The sequence below is a fragment of a genome, unplaced genomic scaffold (assembly GCF_019419815.1).
Source record: "Pyrus x bretschneideri cultivar Hongxiangsu unplaced genomic scaffold, Pyrus_bretschneideri_v1 Contig33, whole genome shotgun sequence".
In the NCBI taxonomy this organism is placed as follows: domain Eukaryota; kingdom Viridiplantae; phylum Streptophyta; class Magnoliopsida; order Rosales; family Rosaceae; genus Pyrus; species Pyrus x bretschneideri.
This window is the reverse complement of record NW_025999646.1, coordinates 2,401,852-2,424,893: the sequence shown is the minus strand read 5'-3', so window position 1 is coordinate 2,424,893 and position 23,042 is coordinate 2,401,852. Positions and strand designations below refer to the sequence as shown.

The window sequence follows — 23,042 nt, the reverse complement described above, 5'->3', positions numbered from 1 at the left end:
CACATGTCACATTATGGATTGTTGGATTTTAATTTTTTTTTTTTTTGTAATCCAATTGTCCATATTAATTAAGTTAATAAACTTTTTTTTTAAATATTAAAGATCCGAAAATTTTCAAAAAAAATCATTTTCTCCCACTTTACACCTTTCAATATTTTCAACGATTTTAAACAATTAAGAGCATGTTGCCAGACGGAATTGGTTAAAAATCTTATTATAATCTATCTACAAAAATTTTACTTTCGGATAATGACACATGGCTTGACGATATTGGTTAAAAATCCTATTTGAAATTAAAAATTATTTTTTATTATTTTATAAAATAAAAATTGCTAATATTTTATTGCATATTGCCAATGCTATTCAGTTTAAGAGTGGAGATTTAAAAGACAATTATTATTCATTAAAAGCAGTTACTATTCAGTGGAGAGGATACAATTGTCAATTGCCATGGGGGGCCTTTCTACACTGGAAGTGCTCTTATTGAAAATATAATTTAAGATTTTCTTTTTTTTGGTATGAACGTTATTTTATATTAAAAAAAAGTTTGGATTCGATATGTAGTGGATCAAAGATAAATGTTTTAATCACCATAACAATTTGCTACTTACTTTGACAGTATGATTATGTTTTATATGGAGAAAAAAATTCGTAATTACTATAATTATAAATGTCCAACCACGTCACAAGAAAGTGCTTAATTGTGCTTTTCACTTTCTAATTGCTTAGTTTGCTACTTGTTTTTCAAGGGAGGATATAATTCAAAATTCCCTAATTTGCCTCAATCCCCTTCTTCTTCCATAATTGGGATTGGGAATGGAAAGCATTGGAAACTCTAATTTCTTTTTTCGAAGCTTTTTTTTTTTTTTTTTTTTTTTTGTCTTAGCGGATAAATTAGGGAAGCATTGGAAACTCTAATTTCCTTGTAAAATTCAAAAATTACGGAGTTGCTACTTGTTATAGCACTTTGCTTCTAATTATTCAAAATAACCAAGTAATTAGTCTTTAATCCAAATATACAAGACGTGATAGATAATCAACCGACAAATACTTTCCTAGTTGCAAAGCTTAAACCTTTTCAAGACTCGAGATCCTTTTCGGATCTTTATGTCTGGAGTCACCGAACTTGAAATATGAACCACTCAATTTAAATTATGTGGTTCTGATTAACTCATTTTACTAGCCCACTTTACATAAATTAAACTCTTAAACGGTTCAAATCTCTCTTTCTCTCTCTTTAACGGCTCGAATTTTCGAGTCTTACTGTCTCTGGACACAAAAGAGCCGGAAAAAATCTTAATTCCCCTTTTCTGGACATAACCAATGTAGTCATGTCATGTCTTAGAGACGACATCTCCAGCTGAAAGTTGCAAAAGCTTAAACTTTTTTTTTCTTAAATTACAAAAGCTAAAGCTTTTGAGGACATTACCAGAAGCTAATTAAGTTCCTTTTGGTTGCAGGGCATATATTTTCGGAGCCGAAGTCCTTTCAGATAGACCTGGGCCTATGTGCAAGGAAATCAGGCCCAGCCCATATTAACCCACTCCCTAATTTTTTTTTGTTTTGTTTTATTTTATTCTTTATTTTAGTGGGAAGTGCGGGGGAATTGCTTGTTGATGATTACTATAAGGTTTGGGTAATGTTGCCTAACTAATTTAACATTTTATCATTTTTTAAAAGAAATACAATATTCATTAATTTCAACGAATTCGTATAAGAGGATAGAGTATATGAAAAAAAAAAAAAAAAGGTAGAGTAAAAAACTAGGTTCGTTACTCACGAATATACTACATTAGAAGGTACAATCATATCAGGATTTCCTTAGGGATTCAGATCAGATTGAAGAGTTAAATGAGGTAAATGACATATAAAGTCTTGATCATCGGACTACTTTTGTAGACTTATTGTTTCTCAATTTGTATTGTGGTAGTCATAACGTATTTTGAAAGCTCTTTGTACATAACATATGTATGAAATCAAGGTTTCAAGAAATGGAATGAATTGTAGTTCAACAAAATAATTAAACAATCATCTATAAATAGTGAGGGAAACCATCTATGAGAAATTATTCAGTGTGTCAGAAACACAGTCCGGTATACCAAATGTAATAATACAGTTGGTTGAAAACTTTAAAAAAAACTCTAACCAATTGTATTATAACACTTTATGTAATATGTCGTGTTTCTGGTAGAGTAAAAATTTTATCTTTCTAGTAGGTGGGGGTGGGTTGAGATTAGGTGGGCCATAATACGTTCATGTTTGCTTTGATTGCAAAATATCAGTATGTATACGTATTTTTTTCAACCAAAATTAGTAAATTTCAAGGCTCAAAGTATTCCAATTGGATGCCCAACAAAACCAAAATTAGTAAACTTGCAACTCTATTAAACGTTTTGTGTGCAGTAACTTTATGAAATGTTTCGAGTGTAGTAAATACGCACATATAGAAAAAGAAATTATAACAGGATTATCTCAAAATTAAAATTCTTTATGAACTTTCAGTTACATTACCATTTAACGTCAAATATGTCAAGTGGTATATATAGAAATGAAAGTTGTAATAAGAAATCAAACAATATATTTCATGAAAGTTGGCAGACAGAACAAGGGCAAAGTGTAATATTTCACCCGACAAGTCAAAATTTGAGAATCTTAAAACCACAGTCATACATAATGTCAACCAACATCCATCTGCCACAAATTACGACTCAAACTCTAACCTGTCACCCATAACTTTCCATATTGCTTATTCGCCCCAGCTTTATGAACTCACGTTTCACCTGAGCCCCTGCTTTTAAATACCGTCACACTTACTTTAACTTTGTGTAATAGTTTAACATTCTATTTGAACGAGGAAATTTAAGATTCTTATGAAATTCTAAAATAACGGAAATTGAAATAGGGAATTTTATTTTCTAGAATTTCTGAATTTTCTTGTTTGGGAGAAATGACACATATTTACATGAAATTTAAATTTGGAAATTGGAGGTTCCAAATTCCAAAAGCCTTTTTTTTTTTTTTTTGCTGGATTCTAATTCTTATGTTTATGAATCCAAACAAGGAGATTGGTGCATATCAATTTATAAATTCTAACTTTTGTCAAAATTCTAAGTTTATTTCCCTCATCCAAACATAGTGTACGCGTATGAGAAAATTTATGACATTTTACTTAAAACGACTATCGACATTATTTTGATCTACGACTTGTTCTGTTTTTATTAAGGCACGATTATCATAATTTTTTTTTAATTCTAGTTCCTATGTGTTTACTAACTTACATTGATTAAAATTGCGCCGCTGTCACAATTATATTAAGAATTTAAAACTTAAACAACTTGAAATTAGATTGATCACGGAAAAAGTGAATCTATCTCGTTCATTCTCTTTTTTCTGTTTATGACTTTCTTGATTCATGAATATTTTCTTTCAAAGTAGGCAAGCGTGTTAATAATTATACTATAAAATTTCACTTGAATCCAATTTGATATCTATTTTTGTAGATTAAAAGTAGTTTAAACATCGTACTACAAAAGCTTGAGAAATTACAAATTATAGCAGAATTGGAAATTTATAAAAATAGCATGAAAGAAGTATAAATTAGGAAAATGGCCCAAGAGTCGAGGTGTCGTTTTAGTATTATATTGATACTAAAGTCTTGTTTTATAAATATTATTATTATCTGCGTTGTGAGTTGCAGTGCTAATTTGACCTTTTGCTATCTGGATCTAGGGTTTCTCCTCTCGAAGACTCCTTCGTTCTTCATCGTCACCACCAAACCCTAGCTTTTAGAACCACAATTCAGAACAAAAATCCAATTCCATTTCGTAAATCAATCAAGGATCTAAGATCTTCACTCGAAAATAAAACCCTAATTTTTATTCTTTTTACTTTTTTTTTTCTATGAATTTCAGTGATTTAAAACCAAAATTGGGATTCTTTTGGAGATGACGACGATTTTGAAAGAAATCAACGAAATCGATGTTTTTATTGAATGAAACTTTGATGAGAGATCAAAGGAGGGAATAAAATTTCTGGGTTCTTCTTGGATGGTGTTTGGGCAGTGAGAAAATTGGTGTTTGGCAAGTGAGAAAATGTATAAGTCGGTGTATAAAGGTGAAGATTTACTTGGGGAAGTAGAGATATATCCAACAGAGAACGAGAACAAGAATGTTCAGGATGAGTTGAAGGAAATCAGAATAAGCTATTTTTCTCAACCAAGTGAAAGATGTCCACCAGTGGCAGTGCTTCATACCATAAGCTCCTCCAATGGAGTTTGCTTCAAAATGATGGAGTCAAAGACGTCGACGTCTCCGGACACGCCGCTCTTTCTTTTGCACTCCTCCATGACTCAGGAGAACAAGGTATAGCAGCACAACCATTGAATTAAACTCCCACCTCCAAGAAAATATCAACTCTGAAAAAAATATAAGATAAAAATTGAAAACCCAGATTCTAAAAAACCCTTTTTAACTTTATAATGTTATTACTGAGGACTCTGAACAATGTTACAGGGACCCATTTTTGAATTTCACTGTAAAGTTTGAAACTTTGAATGAACCCAGTAAAATTGTTGCCCCAAATTACATGAGCTGTTTGAACTTTTAACTGTTTTGGGAACTATCTGTTTTGAACTGAAGCTGTGGACTTACTTCCTAGAACTGTAAGATGAGCTTTATTTCTTAACTTACTGAGTATTGTACAATGACAGAATGTTTTGATGCTAAGAATATACCATATGGTTTTTTGTGATTGTTCTTACTGTCCATGTAGAGATGATGATAGCGTGAATATTTCATTTATGAAAATTGGATGATTTTATTTTTGTTGTTGCTGCAATCGGATGTTAGAGTGTTTAATGAAGAACTCTAGAATTCTGGATTACAAGTTTTCAGTTTTGTTATCTGTTGGAATGCAGCATAGAGTCCTTTATAAAATGGAAACCTGCAGTTGCCCACTTCTTATTATGGTTTGATCTTTATGTGTTAATGTTGATTGGAATGTAAGTTTGTCTTTTCCTATGTTATCCGGAATGAATGGTTCCCGTCATGCTTATCTTCAGACTGCAGTAATGCCACTAGGAGGGGAGGAGCTTCATTTGGTTGCCATGCAATCCAGGAATGGTGATGAACAGTGTCCATGCTTCTGGGGATTCTATGTTGCATCAGGACTTTACAATTCTTGCCTTGTCATGCTGAATCTTAGATGTCTGGGCATTGTATTTGATCTTGATGAAACACTCATTGTTGCAAATACAATGCGCTCCTTTGAAGATCGAATTGAGGCCTTGCAGAGGAAGATAAGCACTGAGGTGGACCCACAACGCATTTCTGGTATGCTTGCAGAGATCAAGCGGTATCAAGATGACAAGTTTATATTGAAACAATATGCTGAAAATGATCAAGTTGTTGATAATGGGAGGGTCATCAAAACTCAAGCTGAGGTTGTTCCAGCCTTGTCTGACAATCATCAACCTATTATTCGGCCCCTTATACGATTACACGAGAAAAATATTATACTGACTCGCATTAATCCGCAGGTATGTAATTACCTTGTTTATTATCTTCGTCATTCATTTATTTATCCCCATTTGGTCATTTTTTTCAACATCTGCTTGATCGGGTAAGTAACATAGAATTTCTGTCTTAGATTCGTGATACAAGTGTTCTCGTGAGGTTGAGACCTGCATGGGAGGATCTTCGGAGCTACCTGACTGCAAGGGGGCGCAAGCGGTTTGAGGTTTATGTTTGCACAATGGCTGAAAGGGATTATGCATTAGAAATGTGGAGGCTTCTTGATCCTGATTCAAATTTGATAAACCCAACTAAACTACTGGATCGCATTGTCTGTGTGAAGTCTGGTAACTGTTATACTTCATTTATAAATTTTGTTTTGCAATTGCACTGAAAGCCTCATACATTTCTCCTTTTAACTGATGTCTTCCATATATTATGATAGGTTCAAGAAAGTCGTTGTTCAGTGTCTTCCAAGAAAGCTTATGTCATCCTAAGATGGCATTGGTAATTGATGATCGCTTGAAAGTGTGGGATGACAGAGATCAACCTCGGGTGCATGTTGTTCCTGCATTTGCCCCGTATTATGCTCCTCAAGCTGAAGTAAAATATTTGCTTTGTTTTATATGGCTATTAACTTTCTAAAACTGTTCTATTGTCAAAAATGCCCAGTTTTGCATGATTGTTTTTTTTCCTCTTTAACTTGAACGCATTGTAACTCTTAATATTACAGGCAAATAATACTGTCCCTGTCCTGTGTGTTGCAAGGAATGTTGCCTGCAATGTTAGAGGTGGATTTTTTAGGTAAAGGAATTAAATTAATGACTCTAAACTGTTTTCATGTAAAGCCATGCTCTGTTTATGAGCATAATGGTGTTCTGTTAGCATGACATCACCTTTGGATGTGATAACAGAGAATTTGATGACAGTCTTCTACAAAAGATTCCTGAAATTTTTTATGAAGATGATATTAAAGATGTCCCTTCGCCTGATGTGAGCAATTATCTAGTTTCAGAGGTCAGTTGGAACAGTTTTATGACTCTTTAAATTTTTTATAACATTCTTCCTGAAAACTCTACCCACTCCACGATTGCCATAATAGTTTCACTAATAGTTTTTTGTTGTTCAGGATGACGGTTCTGCTATAAATGGAAACAGGGACCCACTTACTTTTGATGGCATGGCAGACGTTGAGGTTGAAAGAAGACTGAAGGTATTTAAAGATTCAATTTTGATACATGTACCATTTGGCTTGTAAGCCCGACCGACAGAAGTATTTTTATTGACATGCAATTTTTACACTCTGGATGAACGTATTTTTGCATCCGCATATGTGATTTTGTGAATGTTGATTTGCTTGTTGACCTATTGCTGGTACATAGGAAGCAACCTCAGCTGCTTTAACGGCTTCTTCAGTAGTCACTAACGTAGATCCAAGGCTTGCTCCTCTTCAGTACTCAATGGCTCCTTCCTCTAGCACAATTTCACTGCCATCAAGTCAGCCATCAGCGATGCCTTTTCCTAGTATACAGTTCCCTCAGGCAGCTTCAGTAGTTAAACCGTTGGGTCATCTTGGCGCTGCAGAACCAAGCTTGCATAGTTCTCCTGCTAGAGAGGAGGGAGAGGTACCTGAATCAGAGTTAGACCCTGATACAAGACGGAGGCTACTGATTTTGCAGCATGGCCAAGATACAAGAGAACCACCACCGAGTGAGCCTCCATTTCCTGTCAGACCTCCAGTACAGGCCTCTGTTCCACGGGTGCAACCGCGTCCAGGCTGGTTTCCAGTGGAAGAAGAAATGAGCCCACGGCAACTGAGCCGGATGGTACCCAAAGAACTTCCGTTAGATCCAGATCCAATGCAGATTGAGAAGCATCGACCTCATCATTCATCTTTTTTCTCTAAGGTTGATAATTCTATTGCATCTGATCGGATTCTTCAAGAAAATCAAAGATTGCCCAAAGAGGTATTTACACTTTGTTGTTTTGGCTTTAAATCCTAATTCTTTATGTTGAGTGGTGGATGTTGCATGTGATTGGATTTGGACAAGATCAGTCCTAAAAGATTATTGTTTTCCAGGCATTTCATAGAGATGATCGACTGAGATTCAACCATGAATTGGCTGGCTATCATTCAATGCCAGGTGAGCTATGACATGCACAATTGAGTACTACGATGATTTTCATGCTTTTATTTTTTTTATTTTAGTACATATCTGATAGATGCTGTTTTCAATGCTTAACATTTTAAAAAAGTACTATAGCAGTCTACTATCATAATTTGCCTAGAGTTTCACATGATTGAAATTATACTGTGGCGATGATTATTTCCTTTTTGGAAGGTTATTAATTGAGTATTATTACCCAATTGGTTTATCTGATCTTCATTTTGAATTTTTATCCAAATGGAACATTAATGGTTCTTGTCTTTCTTAAAATGTGTAACTGTCAATAACAGTCTTCTAATTTATATGTAATTATTTATGTTATATTATCATGAGAGTGGTGTTATATAATGGGGATATGAATTTTGAAGGTGAGGAGATTCCCTTGAGTCGTTCCTCTTCCATGAATAGAGATGTGGACTTTGAATCTGGACGAGCTATATCAAATGCAGAAACTCCTACTGGAGCCTTACAGGAAATCGCAATGAAGTGTGGAGCCAAGGTATTTTGAGCTGTTTGTGTTGCAATAGAAAATTTAGTCTTCATGTTTGCATATGTCAAACCCTCATGCTCCATCTTATTTCTTTTCCCCTTTTACCCCCTTTTCTAAATGGAAATTTACAGGTGGAGTTAAGGCCAGCTTTGGTTGCTAGCACAGAACTGCAGTTTTATGTTGAGGTACTTTCATTTCTTTGACTTGCTACCTTATAATTGCACATTAGTTTTTGGGATATCAAGTTTTGAACTTATCTAACCATGGTTTAATGTTTTCTTGGGGAGAGTTTTTTTATTTTTATTTTTTGAAGTTGGGGAGAGTTAGTGATGCGTAAATGCATAAATGCAAGACTACTTAAATAATTTATCTTGTCTTATGAAAAGTTAAGCAATTCAGTAGTAAGTCGTATGAGTATGTGACTTTTGATGTACATTTCAATTTTTGATATTTTAGGGACTTTATGTCCATGAGTTGTAATTTTGGCTTCAAGTGAAGAAGGAGCTATACAGTAAATTACATTCTGTTTGTATTTTATTTCGTATTGAAATGATGGTTTGCTTCTAAAGACCACATCTTACTAAGTTTGGTGATCATATTAATTTTTTAGATCTGAAATAGTAAATATTTGCACTCCCTATTTCATAGCTATACAGTACAATTGAATGGACAGATCTAATTGATGGTAATGGGTGTAATTAGTGTTGGTAATCAGTAGTAAATGGGCCTGATTATCTGAATCAATGAATTTCATATGCCATGTAGGTCAAACTGATACCATGTAGCTTTTCCCAGAAATTGTTTTTATTACTTTCTGACTTCACAATGTTGCCTATTCCTTTGTTACACGTTAATTAGCTTATCCATTTTGCCTTTTATAGGCTTGGTTTGCAGGAGAGAAAATTGGTGAAGGAACTGGTAAAACAAGAAGGGAAGCTCATTTCCAGGCTGCTGAGGGTTCTCTAAAAAACTTAGCCAGTAAGATTCCTTATTGCTGTATTTATTGCCACTAGCTAGGGGGCGATATGTCTCAATAATTCTTGTCGTGCCTCTTTTAGTAGTTCTTATACTGGGAAATTAGTGCTCAACAACCTGAACTTGATACTAGAGCAGTGATAAAACAAGTTGACAACTAATTGATTTTGACATGTGAAGCCCACCTCAAGGCTAATATTCTATTTGCTTATTTTCTTTCCGAATGAATTAAATGAGGGCAAAGAGTTCTAAGAAGTTCTGTCCTTGACTGTTCAGCCACAAACGCTACAATCTCTTAACTTACGATGGAAAAGGATATTGTAGAATACTAAGTCAATATATGACATATTTTTAAGATCTATCTTCTACTTTGCTTTGATCACATGTTTCTGATATCAGCTAAATATTGTGAACTCTCGAGTCGCTGATATAATCATACTGGAGCTGATCTTAGATGATTATTCTGCTCAACAAAGTGCTTTTTTAGCAAAAGTCATGGATGAAGGATTGAGGGGTTATTTTGAACTTGTCAGCTTTCCATCAGGGGTTAAAGATGCCAGTCAATCAATTTTGAAAGTTTTGAAGTGTACAATTAACTGTTAGAACAATATGAACCTACTGGCCGAGGAACTACTGAGCCAAAACAAAGTCAACTTGCTTATGAAATTATTGCACAAAACAGGATCTGTACTAGGGAATATTGGGTTGGCTTGGTTCTGTTCATAGATCGGAAAGTATTCTTGACATATCTCTAGTTTCCCTTTTTTATTGTGTGTATATGAGAAACCTGGACGACGTTTTTGCAGATATATACCTTTCCCGCGTCAAGCATGATTCTGTGCCTGTTCAAGGGGAAATGAGCAAGTTTCCTAATGTTAACAACAATGGTTTTGTGGGTAATGCGAATTCTTTTGGGATCCAGTCATTTCCCAAAGATGAGTCCCTTTCATCTTCATCAGAGTCTTCTAGGCCACTAGACCCTAGGCTTGAAGGCTCTAAAAAATCTATGAGTTCAGTATCTGCCCTCAAAGAACTTGTAAGACTCAAAACATAATAGTTTGCTAGTCTCTCTCTTTTTTTCTTCCTTATTTGCAGGTGCTGAATGATGTTATGATTATTGACTTTCCATAATTTTGTACTATTTTAGTGTATGATGGAGGGCCTTGGTGGTGTAGTTTTTCAACCGCGACCTCCACCCTCAGCTAATTCAGTCGAGAAAGATGAAGTGCATGTACAGGTTTGTATTTGCCATGATTACATGCTTCATTATTCTGAATGACATTTGAATTTTGTGTTGGAAGTTTCTACATTTCATCGTATAGAATTGTAGAACACTGCCCTTCACAGAATTCCTGAGGAAACTCAGTTAAATGCTGAAAGAAATACACAAAAATAATTTAAGAACTTCAGATTCAGATCACAATATCTATTCTTCTTAATTTGAATCTGAAAGCAGACTCCCTTTGAGATTGGGTGTTTTTTTCATGTACTGGATATAGAATAATGCATCCTCCACTTGGTTAATCAATAAAGAAATTAAAAGGTGGTGTGAGGGAAAAGTTAGAACTGGGGGTTTGAAAGTTGTTTTCGGGGTTCAAGAAAAATAATTCATGAGCTCTGAGAGTTTTTGTTTGGGCCATCAACTTCCAGACGATGGCTGTAGTGAGTACGAATCATTTCTTGTTCATGCTTTCCAGAAGTGTCGGTACTGACTGAATTTGGAGCTGTATGATTTTTTGTGGACAATCTTTCAGTAACCTTGATGCATGTTTCTTTTCTCTTTCTTATCTTTATAATTCCGTGTTGTTATCATGTTACAGGTTGAAATAGATGGAGAGGTTCTGGGGAAGGGGATTGGGTTGACGTGGGATGAGGCTAAGATGCAGGTAATTTTTCTACTCTTCCAATTCCGAGTACCCTTCGTGGGGTCTTAATTCTTTTCGAAATTTAATATCTGAGCACCTAAACAACCTTTTCCTTAGGCTGCTGAAAAAGCGCTCAGAAGTCTAAGATCAACTCTATTTGCTCAGAAACGTCAGGGTTCTCCAAGGTGTGTGAATTCATCAGCTGCAAGCGTTTAATTATTTTAGCCAGTTTTTTATTGAAGTTTGAACTATGGCTGGATCAACCATCCCCGAAAGCTAGCCAATATTTCAGTTGTCTCTATTTCATCGCTCTTGGTGCACATGACATGAAAGCTCTTGCAGCTTTGATTAGTTGTACAGCTGTGGCCAACAAACTAGAACTTATGTGTATTCTTCCCTTCTAACTTGGTGTTTCTGGCAAAAAAGGTCTTTCCAAGGGATGCCAAATAAACGTATGAAGCAGGAGTTTCCACAAGTTGTGCAACGGATGCCCTCTTCTTCTAGATATCCGAAAAATGCTCCGCCAGTTCCCTGAAAGTCATACCACCATTTCATCCCATTTTGGTATAGCTACTGAGGCAACATGTCTGCCGTACATATTATAGAGAAGGGCGAGGACCATGGAGAGCCCAAACCTCTTACAATGCAGACGAGATTGAGCTTGCAGCTTCGTTCCAGATTCTTCTGAAAGAACGGGGAGGTGCTTGTGAGGCGACTACAGTCCTAACATTCTTGGGGTTTCCAGTCATTGTTGTAACGATTTCCTCCCCCCCAACCAAATGCTTATAAGCCTCCTCGCACATTTACCGAAGGCAATGCCGTGTAACTCCTTTTTTGTGTGGTTGATGCATTTCTTCCCTGACCTTTGAAAGAGCCTATTTAGGTCGGATTGACAGTGTATTGATGTTTATTTACCGGAAGTAAACGGGACAAAGAGGCTTCGAGGGCAGCTTTTGGCTATGCTCAAAGTCGCGGATATGTAGTCACGGTACACTCTAACCATTGACAGTTATTTCAGTCCAATTGCCAGTTTTCTTTCAGTGTCCATCTCTGAAAAGATTAGGTCCTAGAAAATGTCCATTTCCGGATATGTTACCTGAGGTGGAACGGCTTACTGATGTAAATCAAGCTAATGTAAAATGGTTCACCCACCGCCGACGGAATGGAAATTTTTGTACCGGTATTCCGTTTGTTGGTACTTTGATGAATCTGGTAGCAACCTCGCATAAGCGCAGGGTGCGGCACGAGCACAAAATAGAAACGTCGGGACATACCGTCACGCGAGGAGAGAGATAAACAGAAAGGGGTATACGCATGCGACATGTTGAGTAGAGTGTGCAAATCGGTTTGTTGCTAGTTGGTGCTTTTGCTTTGAAATTGACTCAAGTGGTTACCAAACATCCATCATAACATAATGCAAATTTGATGTACATGTCTTGCCAATTAACAAATTTATTTCGTCATTCTATTTTTCTTCTACAATTGATATTCGTTTGTTAGTTGTATGCATATGGATCTTGGTGCGGGTTCGATTCCTACTAATTCCCCGTCCCTAACAACTAACTATTGAACTTAAGAAAGTTATTGCTCAATTGAAAAAAAAAAAATTTGTATGCAAGAATTTGAATTTGGTGTATATAGTGGAGCACATCCGCTCAAGTTAATATAACCATCTACAATAGTGTAAGTTGATTATGTACATCAATTACCCAATTATGTAGTGTAAAAATGCTAGTACTGAAGATGAAAATTGACCCCAAACAATTTTTTAGTAAATTAACCCCTAAATTATTTGAAATCAACCAATTAACCCTCATGGTCAGAGTTGATAATCATCCATTTTGCCATCAAAACTGGCACAACTTTACTCTTTAGAGTGAATCATGTGCACGTAACAGAATTTACCAGCAAAGTGGATAAAATTTCATCAAATATGACAGTGAGAGATTAATTTGCTAATTTCAAATAGTTTAGAGCATCTCCAAAGGAGATGTCAAAATTGCCACGTAGGCATACAACAGTAAAAAATGGACTCACGAACCTTCAATTTCTTACGTGGCGCTGAGTCATTTGAAGGCAAAGCTTTTGCTGTCAAATTTATTAATAATTCTTTAATAGATTAATATAATATATAATAAATGTTGTTATGTTTTTGAAATATTTGATTGGTTGCCTTATTTATTGAACTTCCCAAAAAGATAAAAAAAATTATTAAATGATATTATTATTTAACATATCGGGTGGAGCAAGATGTTGTACAAACTGTCAAATTGCCACATAAGTTATCAACTATCATTTTGATATTTAAAATTTAATATCTCTTTTGGAGATGCTATTAGAAGATTAATTTACCGAAAAAATAGTTTAAGGAGTCAATTTCAATTGGCTACTAGCCAGGGATCCAACGGCAATTTACTCTCTTCTATATTTCAGTCGCCCACCTTCTCCGTTAACTATATAAAAAGGGGGAAAAGGGTCAAAAAAAATAGAGCTCCTTCCATCAAGTTTCCTCCCATTCGATACATTTCCACTGAAATCCTCTTCGGACAGAAAGACAGAGAGGGAGAAATCACCACCGCGAAAAATGGCTTCCTTCGACGCGTTCAGCATGGACGGCGACGATCTCCACGCCCCCAACAGCCACTTTGACCAGGACGATGTCGTCGTCGAGAGCTACGCTGACTACGGCTCCTACACTGACCCCGCTGCCGCCGCCCCTGCCTCCCCGGATGTTTTCGGATTCGAAGATCCCAGCCCCAACTACTCCCACTCCACTCCTTTCGATTCCGTTCCCGTTGAGAACGGCAACGGCAATGGCTACGGCGTCGGCGAGAACGGAATCGACGATGGCGTCTTCACATCGGACGGTCCCGTGCTCCCGGAACCTAGCGAGTTTGTCGAGGAAGGTGCAGCTCTTCGTGAGTGGCGCCGGTAAGATTCGGATCCGATTCGCTTTTTTTTTGGTAAATTTAGTTGCTTGCTTTGTGAGCTGCTGCTTCAGATCTGTGAAATTCTGCATCTTTAGGGAAATTGCATCCGTTTGATCTTAGATTTTGAGCTAATTGTAGGTGTTTGTATGGAAATACTGTTGGATCTGTGATTTATTGTAGTTATGATCACTAGAAGGTATGGAAATGTTAGTTCTTTAGTTGCGATTTTCGGTAAGTCATTGATCAAAGTAAAGCTTTGTGATTGTTAAATTCGTGCTGTATTTAAACATATAGATCAGCTGTTGATAGTGTGTTTGTGTAGTTTGGAGCTGCTTGTAAACCAAATTGTAGTGCTTTTCAAGTCAAATTTAGTGTGTGGGAATGAGGGTTGCTATTGATTTTCTTGGATCTGAATCTGATTGTCAGAAGGAAAATATCTGTTTAGATAATCATATAAGAATAAGTTCTTTATTTCGTTGCTAGAGTTAGTGAGTTATGTGATTTAGTTTGATTTGAGGGTAATCAAACTTCATCTGAGTTTTAATCAACTCGTTGACAAACAAGGGTGGTTCAGTTTTTCCAACGAATCCAATGGGATGGTCGTTAGGAAAAAAGTCTTGGGTATAACAGTTGAACTACAAGAAACCAATAATGAAATAACATGTTATCGTTGTTGACGGGACTCAGTATCATTTATTAGCGGAATCTATGTCATTAACATCACGTAGATTCGACAACTTTTTAAATAGCATGATAATGTGGCAGCACTGTGTTACTTGAGACTTTACGGTAAGTTGATCGTAGTCATTTGATCATACTTCCGAAAAGAAAAAAAACACAAAGATAATGACAAGTTGATAGTAGTTTTTTCCTTCAGTGATATGTGCACGCATTGGTCGATCTGCACAGAAAACTACAAGTTAACTAGTGGTACTAGAAAATTAATGCCCTAACTTGACTTTTGTGGTATAGTCAAAATGCAATCCTACTTGAGGAGAAGGAGAAGAGGGAGAAAGAACTGAGGAACCAAATTATTGAAGAGGCTGAGGAGTTCAAGCATGCATTCTACGAGAAAAGGAAGCTTAACGTTGAGACCAACAAGGTCGAGAACAGAGAAAAGGAGAAGGTAAATATTGGAATGCCTTTATTAACTACTCTTTTCATGACACCAGCTTTGGTTTTTTGTTCCTAACACTAACAGGTTGGTTTGTGCGTTGAGCAGTTATTCTTGGTTAATCAAGAGAATTTCCATAAAAATGCTGACAAGCAAAGTTGGAAAGCAATCGCGGAGCTCATTCCTCACGAGGTTCCCAACATTGAGAAGAGGAGAGGCAAGAAGGACCAGGAAAAGAAACCAGGGATCCAAGTCATTCAGGGCCCAAAGCCTGGAAAACCCACTGATCTTTCGCGTCTGCGGCAAATACTCGTGAAGCTGAAGCATAAAACTCCACCTCACATGATTCCACCCCCACCCGCTCCAGCCAAAGACGCCAAAGACGCCAAAGATGGGAAGGCTCCTGCCAAAGATACCAAAAATGTAAAGGATGCAGCACCAAAAGCTAATGGGTCTGCAGAAGCTGAGGTGCCTGCTTCAGAAGCCAAGGATGCCACCTCCAATAGTTCTTCAGATGCACCCGAACAAGCCGCTCCGGCACCTACTGAGGAACTCACTGCTTGATTTGATTCCTTCCGTATTTTATTGATCGATTTTATTATTTTTGAGATTCTAATTAACTATCGGCTACGTATCGCCGGATTCATTTGCTACCGCTTATCAGAATATTGTAATATTTGGCTTTTGAGATTTGGAATTTTCATTGTTTACACACATTTTATGAATATTACTTTTTTGGACCAGAGCAGCGTCTTTTTGGGTCAGAATTAGGAAAAAAGAAGTCTTTGGGTATAAAGTTTGAATTTAAATTTGTAGATTCCCTCAACCATGATACATTTGATCATCTTGTTTAAATATTTACGGATTTAGTCAAGTTAGTTAGAAAATTGTGTTTTCATTTCTGCATTTAAGTTTGGAACCCCATTCTTGAGTTTACAAATATTGTATTGTCCGAAAATTTCCATGGCTCTTTTACAAATACGCTTCTTAAAACTTTCTTAGACCAAAAAATATGAAGTTCCATGTCGAAAAATAAAAATGAAAACCCTCAAACCCAACTATTACGGCATCCGACATTCTTGCTTTGGTCAAAAACGCTCAAAACTTTGTTATATGTTTTTTTTCCTTCTTGTTTGATTCTTGAAGTGTTTCCCGTTAATATTAACCGTCATCCTGGCTACACAAATCAAGTACTTTTCGGTATCTCAAACAAGCCCTACTCAACACGGCTAATAAAAAATAAAAAATCGTCTAAAAAAGTTAACGAAAACAACGGTATAAACCGTTGAATGATTTGTTGTGGATATGCAGATAATTTCACCTTCCTCCTATGAATTGCAATTACATTTGTTCTTCAGCGAGGTGTTACTTGGGTTATGGTGTCGGGGACGGAAGTCATCTGATAGGTAGTGGTTTCGGAACCTGATTTTTTACTCGAAGGCCCGCTTAGGCTCTCCGCGCTGTTGAAGAAACCCGGGGCTGTAAGTTGGTTCTCGTTGATTCTGATGTTTCTCGAGAGCATGTCAACAACCTGGCTCATCTTTGGCCTTCGGCTTGCTGCTGCTTGGGTGCAGAAAAATGCCACCTTCATGTACCTAAGGAGTTCTTCCTCGGGAAACTCTCCCATTTCCCGGTCAGCTAGCTCCAACAGTCTCCCTTCTTCATGGAGCTGCCATGCCTAGTGAAGAAACGAAAGAGTTGTAAAAGAAAGCGGAATAAGACTGCGAGTATGATCATGGAAAAGAACGTAAATAGAAACTGAAACAGGTACAAAAAATAATAAGAACTCAGCTGCTATAAAGGCATACAAAAATCGCAGTATATAACTGCGCATATGATCATGGAAAAAATGGAATGAATCTGATGATGCCAAGAGTTTTGTCGAAAAATAGAAATAAACAACGCACCCATTCGAGCAGAAACTTTTCTGTCCCACCCCAGTTTCCCTTGGCACTGCTTCCGCCGCATACTATTTCAAGAATAAGAACGCCAAAACTGTAAACGTCGGCCTTGAAGGTTAACTGACCTCCCAATGCATATTCTGGTGCCAAATAACCACTGCAAAACCAAAACCAAATCATAAGCAGCTAAATTCTCACACTTATCACATAATCTCTCTCTATAACGATTGAATTAAGCGAGGAAAACAGTTACGATGTAACAGAATCTCCTAACTGGTTCAATCATGGAAAATAGAAGGTCAAATAATGAATAGCAATCAACAAGAAATATGAAATAACGTACGTTGTTCCCGCAATCCTTGTGCTGATATGAGTGATGTTGTCAGGGAAGAGTTTAGCCAACCCAAAGTCTCCAATTTTCGGGTTAAAATCTCCGTCTAAAAGTATGTTACTAGCCTTGATATCTCTATGTACAATATGTGGCACCAGTTCTTCGTGAAGATACGTAAGACCCCTGGCAGTACCCAGGCAAATGGCTGATCTTTTTTCCCAATCCAGTTGGATGGTTCTACTCGTTGGACCTACAAACAAAACGAAAACAAATTAGACTTGTAAATCCATCCTTGTGTATACGTACCTTCAGTTTTCTTTACATGCTAAAGAATTTCTCCAATTACCTAATAGCGCATGATCAAGGCTTTTATTTTCAACATATTCATAGACCAAAACTCGATCGGCTCCCTGAACACAGCACCCAATCAACTCAACAAGGTTTGGATGCCGGACATTTGAGATAGCGTTGATCTCATTTAAGAATTCACGGACTCCCTGCTTCGACCGAGCAGAAAGTGTCTTGACAGCAACATGCTTTCCACTTTTCAGGATCCCCTAGCAAAACGTAGCAAAACAACTAAGATAATATGAAGTGCCACAGACGAAAACCATCTACGTATTCTGATTAATGCAAAATCATTATTATAGTTTGTCCTTTGAAAATTAAGACGGCTTTTTAGCCAAAATGGTCTCTACGATTTGTATAACTCCTCATTTTGATCCTTAAGATTTGAAATCGATAGAATTGGTCCCTTAGTTTGTTCACAATCAATCATTTTGGCCCTTCCATGAAAAATCTCCATAAAATAAGGATAAAATGACAAAAATACCCTCAATTTTTGTCAAATCATTTTGGCCTATTGTTTATTGTATTGATGGTAATTTTATCATTTTGATCCTTATTTAACATAACTTTTCACTAAGGGACCAAAATGGTTGATGATGGACAATCTTAGGGACCACTTCTATTGATTTCAAATCTCAGGGATCAAAGTGAGGTGCTAGGCAAATCTCATGAACCATTTTGGTTAAAAAGTCAATTAAGACCAGCAAGGAAAGCTTGGAAACTGTGTTTAAAAGTCACAGAATTCAATCCAAATTGGTAGCTAGCATTCTTAATCACCACATGATCTAAAGCAAAAACAAAATACAAGGAAGATACAAAATCCTTTTTCTTTTTTCCTTTTTTTCCTCAAATCTTGAACTACAGGTGAGAGTTTTCACCATACGAAACAATGCATCTATGTGTTAGAAAAACAGAAGGATAGAACTTGAAGCGTTCTTAAAACGTAAACCCAATTCCCAGTGTCAGCTATCAGGTTTTAAATGCTTGATGTTTTGAGCCAACTCATTGATCATTGCGACAGATTGGAAACAAAACAACATAATTCAAACCACAGATATCATGAATTCTCAAAAAATGGTGCAAACTTCCCAATGGAACCAATTACAAGACATCTGCAGAATCTGAGTACCTTGTATACAGTTCCAAAACCTCCTCTCCCTATCTTATTACTCGAATGGAAATTATCCGTCGCCAATCTTAATTCGTTGTAGGAGAAAGCCTTGGTATTCTCCAGCAAATTCTCTATGCAACACACAAAACAAACAATCAATCACAATAACAACGATGATCCAGCCGATTAGCACGAACAAAGACCAAATATGGAGGTAAAAGATGTAACAAAGCCAAAGAGCGTGGAACAATTTATTCATGTCCGTACCATCCTGATCACGGCCAAATCGACCAGAACCAGAACCCTTTTTCCTGTGAGCAGCTGAAGCACCGAAGCAGCTGCAACTCATATTAATTTGTCCACAATAATCAAATTCTGCCTTCTGGGTCCTCACAAATTTTCAGAAAAACTAGCTCCCTTCGATCATAGAGCCTTCCTAATCAGATTTGGACCGACCCATGTTGCCAAAATCCTAAATTTCACAATAAAAAATCACAAAAACTTCATCAAAACACCAAAAAAATGAAACTTATTAAGCTTCCAAAAGTTGCAACCAAGAAAATCAACAAAAAAAGAAAGAAAAAAAAAACCCCACCTGGTGGATTTGCAGACTACTGATCAAGTTTCGATGTCCCGAATCCTTTTAGCATCTGTTTCTGGCAGCAGCTATGGAGAGCGAGAGAGAGAAAGATTCAATCTTTGTAATATAAAAAAGGAAAGGAAATGGAAAATGAGAAAGCTTTAGTGCCCGTCTCTCTTGGTTTTAAAAATCACGAGTCGTAGAGGCGCACGAGGTGCTCTGTTTTCTGTGTTTCTTAATTGGGCGGGTGGAGTCGCTGCCGGTGCTCAAAACTTGAAAGCGACCATTTTTCTTCCTTCCCTCGTTTTTTTTTTCTTTGTTTTTTTGGCTCTAATTTCTTTCCCTCTATCTGTGTGTTTATTTGACTACTCATATAGTCATAAATTGCATCATTAATCATGCCTCTGTTGTCAACTAGATGGCATCATTTTTCTTTTTTTCTCTGCTCACAATGACATCATTATTCATTTTTTTTTCTCTTCTATTGGAACATCGATTTTGGTTATTTGTCTCGATTACGTATTATTTAAAATTTCAGATAAGTATAAAAGTAGTCTATTTCTGCTAGATTTTTTTCACTTGATATATACAGTGGCGAGTTTTCTCTTCTCTTGCGAGCAAATGATTATGAAAAATTAAATTGATTCTTATTTATTTTCATTCTTTTGAAGAGTATTTTTTTTATGACTTAGAAAATGATTTTCCTTTAAGTAATGTTGAATAAGTTCATTGTTTCTTTTTGCTACACAAGTTTTGAACAATTTTTTTTTTGGTCCACGAAAATAATAATTCTTTCTTTGAATCATAGTTTTGAATAATTAAACGGCTCATAAATATATAGCAACCAAACAAAGTAGATGAAACTAGACTAATTAAGGCACTTTACAGCATGCAGCAGCAGTGCCATTATTAATCCTTTTTCTCTCTTTCTAACCTCGTGCATTTTTATCCCATTCAAATACAGGCAACAACAGGCGAATGTGCATTGAGATCAAGGTAGTCTCAGGATCATTTCGATTTTAGAAAATATACACGTGAAGGTTTTTTGAGGACCCTCTGAATGTTTGGTAATAGTTTTTTGGTGTCCTGGTGTGTTTGATTTAATGTCTGTTAAGCATATCTCGACAAGTTGCATCAACAGCAATCGACAAACTCTCTCACTATCATTCATCAGGTTGCTGCGATATATGTTGATATATGTTGACATGTGGCAATATGATTTGGCTAACGACAACAAAACCACCAAATATTCGAAAAAAATGACTCAGTGAATAAATTGTTTTTTTTTTGTGCGCTTCGCGCTTTGTTTCTATCTAGAAAATTTGAACCTTAACATCAAGTCCCTACAAAGTTTGAATCTTAAATCTGCCACTACATGAAACTAGTCTATACTTTTTCGTATGAAACCAAGGAATTCAAATGTAAATGCACGGCTTTTTTATTTTAGTATTTAATGGTGGAGTTAATCAAGATTTGATCACTATTAAGGCGTGTAAAAGAAATTCCTTATATTGATCACAATATTTTCATCTACATATTTCACAACGAGTTCTCATATTTTGCAGGACAATCTCAGATTCGCTGTCCTAGAGATAATCTAAGCCCGAATGCAATGTGAACGCAAAGGGTGCTCGACTTCAAAGTCAAGGACTCAATGGCTCCATGCATTTGAAAAATATGTATGTCGTATTTTTTGTGAAGTATGTTTCCACTTAAAAAGATCTGCTGCCGCTTGTTGGGGTTCGATTTTTCAACGGCCGGCTTGGAGAATAATTTGATGCGTCTTCCACCACAAAATATAGACATAAAAAATGAGATGTTATATATGCCATACAATTTAACGTGTTTTTTCTGCTGTATTTTTGTATATGAATGCATAATCTTTGTTGACGCTCATACTGTAACACGTTGTACTACAATATAAAACATAGACACTGAATTGTTAAAAAATATTTATCATAAATTTTTTAATCGGTGATGTCATGAAATTATGAGCGAGTTGATAATCCGTACATCAAAGTATAATTGCATGTATATGCACATCCATCGCTTTACAGTTTAAGAACATCTCCAATAATAGTGTTAAATTTATGCTATTAAGTGAATAGTGTAAGAAAATTAATTTATCACCTTCGACAACGCTTTCTGTTTTAACAATCACTTAACCCCTCTCTCTCTTCCTTTTTTTTTTTTTGTCCATAACTCTTCTTTCTTTGATCAATCGTCTCAAATTTAATTTGTTCATTTAAGATCTCATTGGCTCGGTCTTCATCGTCGCAGCTATCGATCGTGACTCCATTGGTGGTTATCCTCGAGTCTACCATCCTAGGCCTTTTCATATTTACCTCCATGTCTTCGTGTCGTCGTATCCACCAATCCAGCATCTAAGTAAGGAAAAGTAGCGAAATAATATTAGTTTATGTTAGCTAGTTAGCTTGTAAATTTCTCTTTCTTGCTAAATTTAGCGTGACTGTTCATCAAAGTAAAATAGCGAACCTTTTAGCGAAGCTGTTGGAATGACGTTTTATGCATTTTTTTCATTAAAATATCGAAACAACGACATTTAGTGAGAATGTTGGTGATGGTCTTAGTGAGTTAACCCAATTTCCACGTCCAAGCTCATGCTTCCCCATTACCTATATGTCTGCATTATATTCAAAAGTTGCTTTGACTTGATGGATTTTTGGCTTCAGGCCGTCAGTGTTGTCAAATGACATAGCCGTAGACGTTTAACATGCTGTAACTGATAAAATTCATTGTTCTGAACGATGTTATTTTAGGAATTGAATCCTCTCTTGAGCACAAGCCTAAAATCCTGCTGATCAGTTCACGTGAATCGTTGGATTTTGATCAAACGACTACAATTATTATAATTTTTAGAAAGATCCTCTATGCTCACCTGTGATGGTTAGAGGATCCTGAGTTTGTGCTCATGAGAGGATCCAATTCCGTTATTTTAGGAAGGGTAAGATTTTATGATAAAAAGATATGACTCGTTTGAAAGTATTTTTAAAATGACTAAAAACACTTTTGGTTAAAATGATTTTGGAACCATCGCTAGTAAAAATGTCAATCACGTGCTTCATGTATGAAACATTTTAAATGCTTTTGAAACAAACAAATATTTTTCTTTAAAAGCGTTTTTCAGTTATTTTAAAAATATTTCCAATTGAGTGCCTAGTGGATAGAAACACGTTAAAGCATATAAAAATGAGAGTTTTAACGAAACACTTCTGGTATTGTTCATTTTTAACGAAAATGACATTTCTACTCTAAAAAGTTATTTTTTGTACCATTCAGTTACAATACATTTCCGTCATTTTGATTAAAACTCAAAATTTCAAACTATTTTCATTAGTTTTCCTTATAAAAATAGTAGTGTTAGACAAAGAAGCACATCAGCAGCACAACAATGTCTCCTCCTTTCCCAATCGGGCCAAGAAAGATAAATGACAGATACCATTTGCTGTCGACACCTCCCTCCCCATTTTTTAAAGAAAATATTTTTGTCCAAGTTATACACGATTTTGCTAGCTACGCATGGTGGGTAGGATGTGCCCTTCTAACCTTCGGTATTTAATTTTCATTAAATAACGATTTTAAAATTGTGCTTAGTACTATCCATTAACATATTTTCCCTTTGTTAGTTTGTGTATTTGGGATCATTTTCTTTTCTTACAAAAAACGTCACTCATATGACCACAGATTCAACAAGCAGG

At 36.1% G+C, this 23,042-nt stretch overlaps 3 protein-coding genes across 4 annotated transcripts; 2 read left to right on the top strand and 1 right to left on the bottom strand.

The window, feature by feature from the left end:
- Nucleotides 1-3,692: 3,692 nt before the first annotated feature.
- Nucleotides 3,693-11,618, top strand: LOC125480375 (RNA polymerase II C-terminal domain phosphatase-like 1). 2 transcript variants are annotated; one of them, XM_048591145.1, is made up of 17 exons: nucleotides 3,693-4,361; nucleotides 5,060-5,536; nucleotides 5,647-5,857; nucleotides 5,956-6,113; nucleotides 6,244-6,314; nucleotides 6,425-6,527; nucleotides 6,640-6,723; nucleotides 6,893-7,477; nucleotides 7,591-7,654; nucleotides 8,047-8,177; nucleotides 8,300-8,353; nucleotides 9,050-9,146; nucleotides 9,950-10,179; nucleotides 10,291-10,380; nucleotides 10,964-11,029; nucleotides 11,126-11,193; nucleotides 11,435-11,618. In XM_048591145.1, the coding sequence occupies exons 1-17, from the start codon at nucleotides 4,092-4,094 to the stop codon at nucleotides 11,541-11,543; spliced, it is 2,868 nt and encodes a 955-aa protein (XP_048447102.1). In that variant the 5' UTR covers nucleotides 3,693-4,091; the 3' UTR covers nucleotides 11,544-11,618. The 2 variants fall into 2 exon arrangements, with proteins under 2 accessions (XP_048447102.1, XP_048447103.1); XM_048591146.1 differs by lacking the exons at nucleotides 9,950-10,179; nucleotides 10,291-10,380; nucleotides 10,964-11,029; nucleotides 11,126-11,193; nucleotides 11,435-11,618 and adding an exon at nucleotides 9,543-9,943.
- A 1,906-nt stretch (nucleotides 11,619-13,524) lies between these two features.
- LOC125480430 (clathrin light chain 1-like) lies at nucleotides 13,525-15,795 on the top strand. Its single transcript, XM_048591317.1, has 3 exons — nucleotides 13,525-13,939; nucleotides 14,911-15,064; nucleotides 15,161-15,795. Exons 1-3 carry the CDS (start codon nucleotides 13,593-13,595, stop codon nucleotides 15,614-15,616), a joined length of 957 nt encoding a protein of 318 aa, XP_048447274.1. The 5' UTR covers nucleotides 13,525-13,592; the 3' UTR covers nucleotides 15,617-15,795.
- Nucleotides 15,796-16,192: 397 nt separating this feature from the next.
- LOC125480334 (putative serine/threonine-protein kinase) lies at nucleotides 16,193-19,769 on the bottom strand. Its single transcript, XM_048591016.1, has 7 exons — nucleotides 19,339-19,769; nucleotides 19,011-19,215; nucleotides 18,762-18,874; nucleotides 17,631-17,841; nucleotides 17,297-17,534; nucleotides 16,960-17,110; nucleotides 16,193-16,730 (listed from the first exon to the last, which is right to left on the bottom strand). Exons 2-7 carry the CDS (start codon nucleotides 19,090-19,092, stop codon nucleotides 16,407-16,409), a joined length of 1,119 nt encoding a protein of 372 aa, XP_048446973.1. The 5' UTR covers nucleotides 19,093-19,215; nucleotides 19,339-19,769; the 3' UTR covers nucleotides 16,193-16,406.
- Between the last annotated feature and the right edge of the window lie 3,273 nt (nucleotides 19,770-23,042).

Coding starts and splice junctions, on each gene's coding strand:
- LOC125480375 (XM_048591145.1), top strand. CDS start 4,092: ATGTATAAGTCGGTGTATAAAGGTGAAGATTTACTTGGGGAAGTAGAG. Junction 5,537..5,646: donor TGACTCGCATTAATCCGCAG/GTATGTAATTAC, acceptor TTTCTGTCTTAG/ATTCGTGATACAAGTGTTCT. Junction 9,147..9,949: donor TTCTCTAAAAAACTTAGCCA/GTAAGATTCCTT, acceptor ACGTTTTTGCAG/ATATATACCTTTCCCGCGTC.
- LOC125480430 (XM_048591317.1), top strand. CDS start 13,593: ATGGCTTCCTTCGACGCGTTCAGCATGGACGGCGACGATCTCCACGCC. Junction 13,940..14,910: donor GCTCTTCGTGAGTGGCGCCG/GTAAGATTCGGA, acceptor TTTGTGGTATAG/TCAAAATGCAATCCTACTTG. Junction 15,065..15,160: donor AGAACAGAGAAAAGGAGAAG/GTAAATATTGGA, acceptor TGCGTTGAGCAG/TTATTCTTGGTTAATCAAGA.
- LOC125480334 (XM_048591016.1), bottom strand. CDS start 19,092: ATGAGTTGCAGCTGCTTCGGTGCTTCAGCTGCTCACAGGAAAAAGGGT. Junction 18,875..19,010: donor ATTTGGCCGTGATCAGGATG/GTACGGACATGA, acceptor TGTGTTGCATAG/AGAATTTGCTGGAGAATACC. Junction 17,111..17,296: donor ACAAGGATTGCGGGAACAAC/GTACGTTATTTC, acceptor TTGGTTTTGCAG/TGGTTATTTGGCACCAGAAT.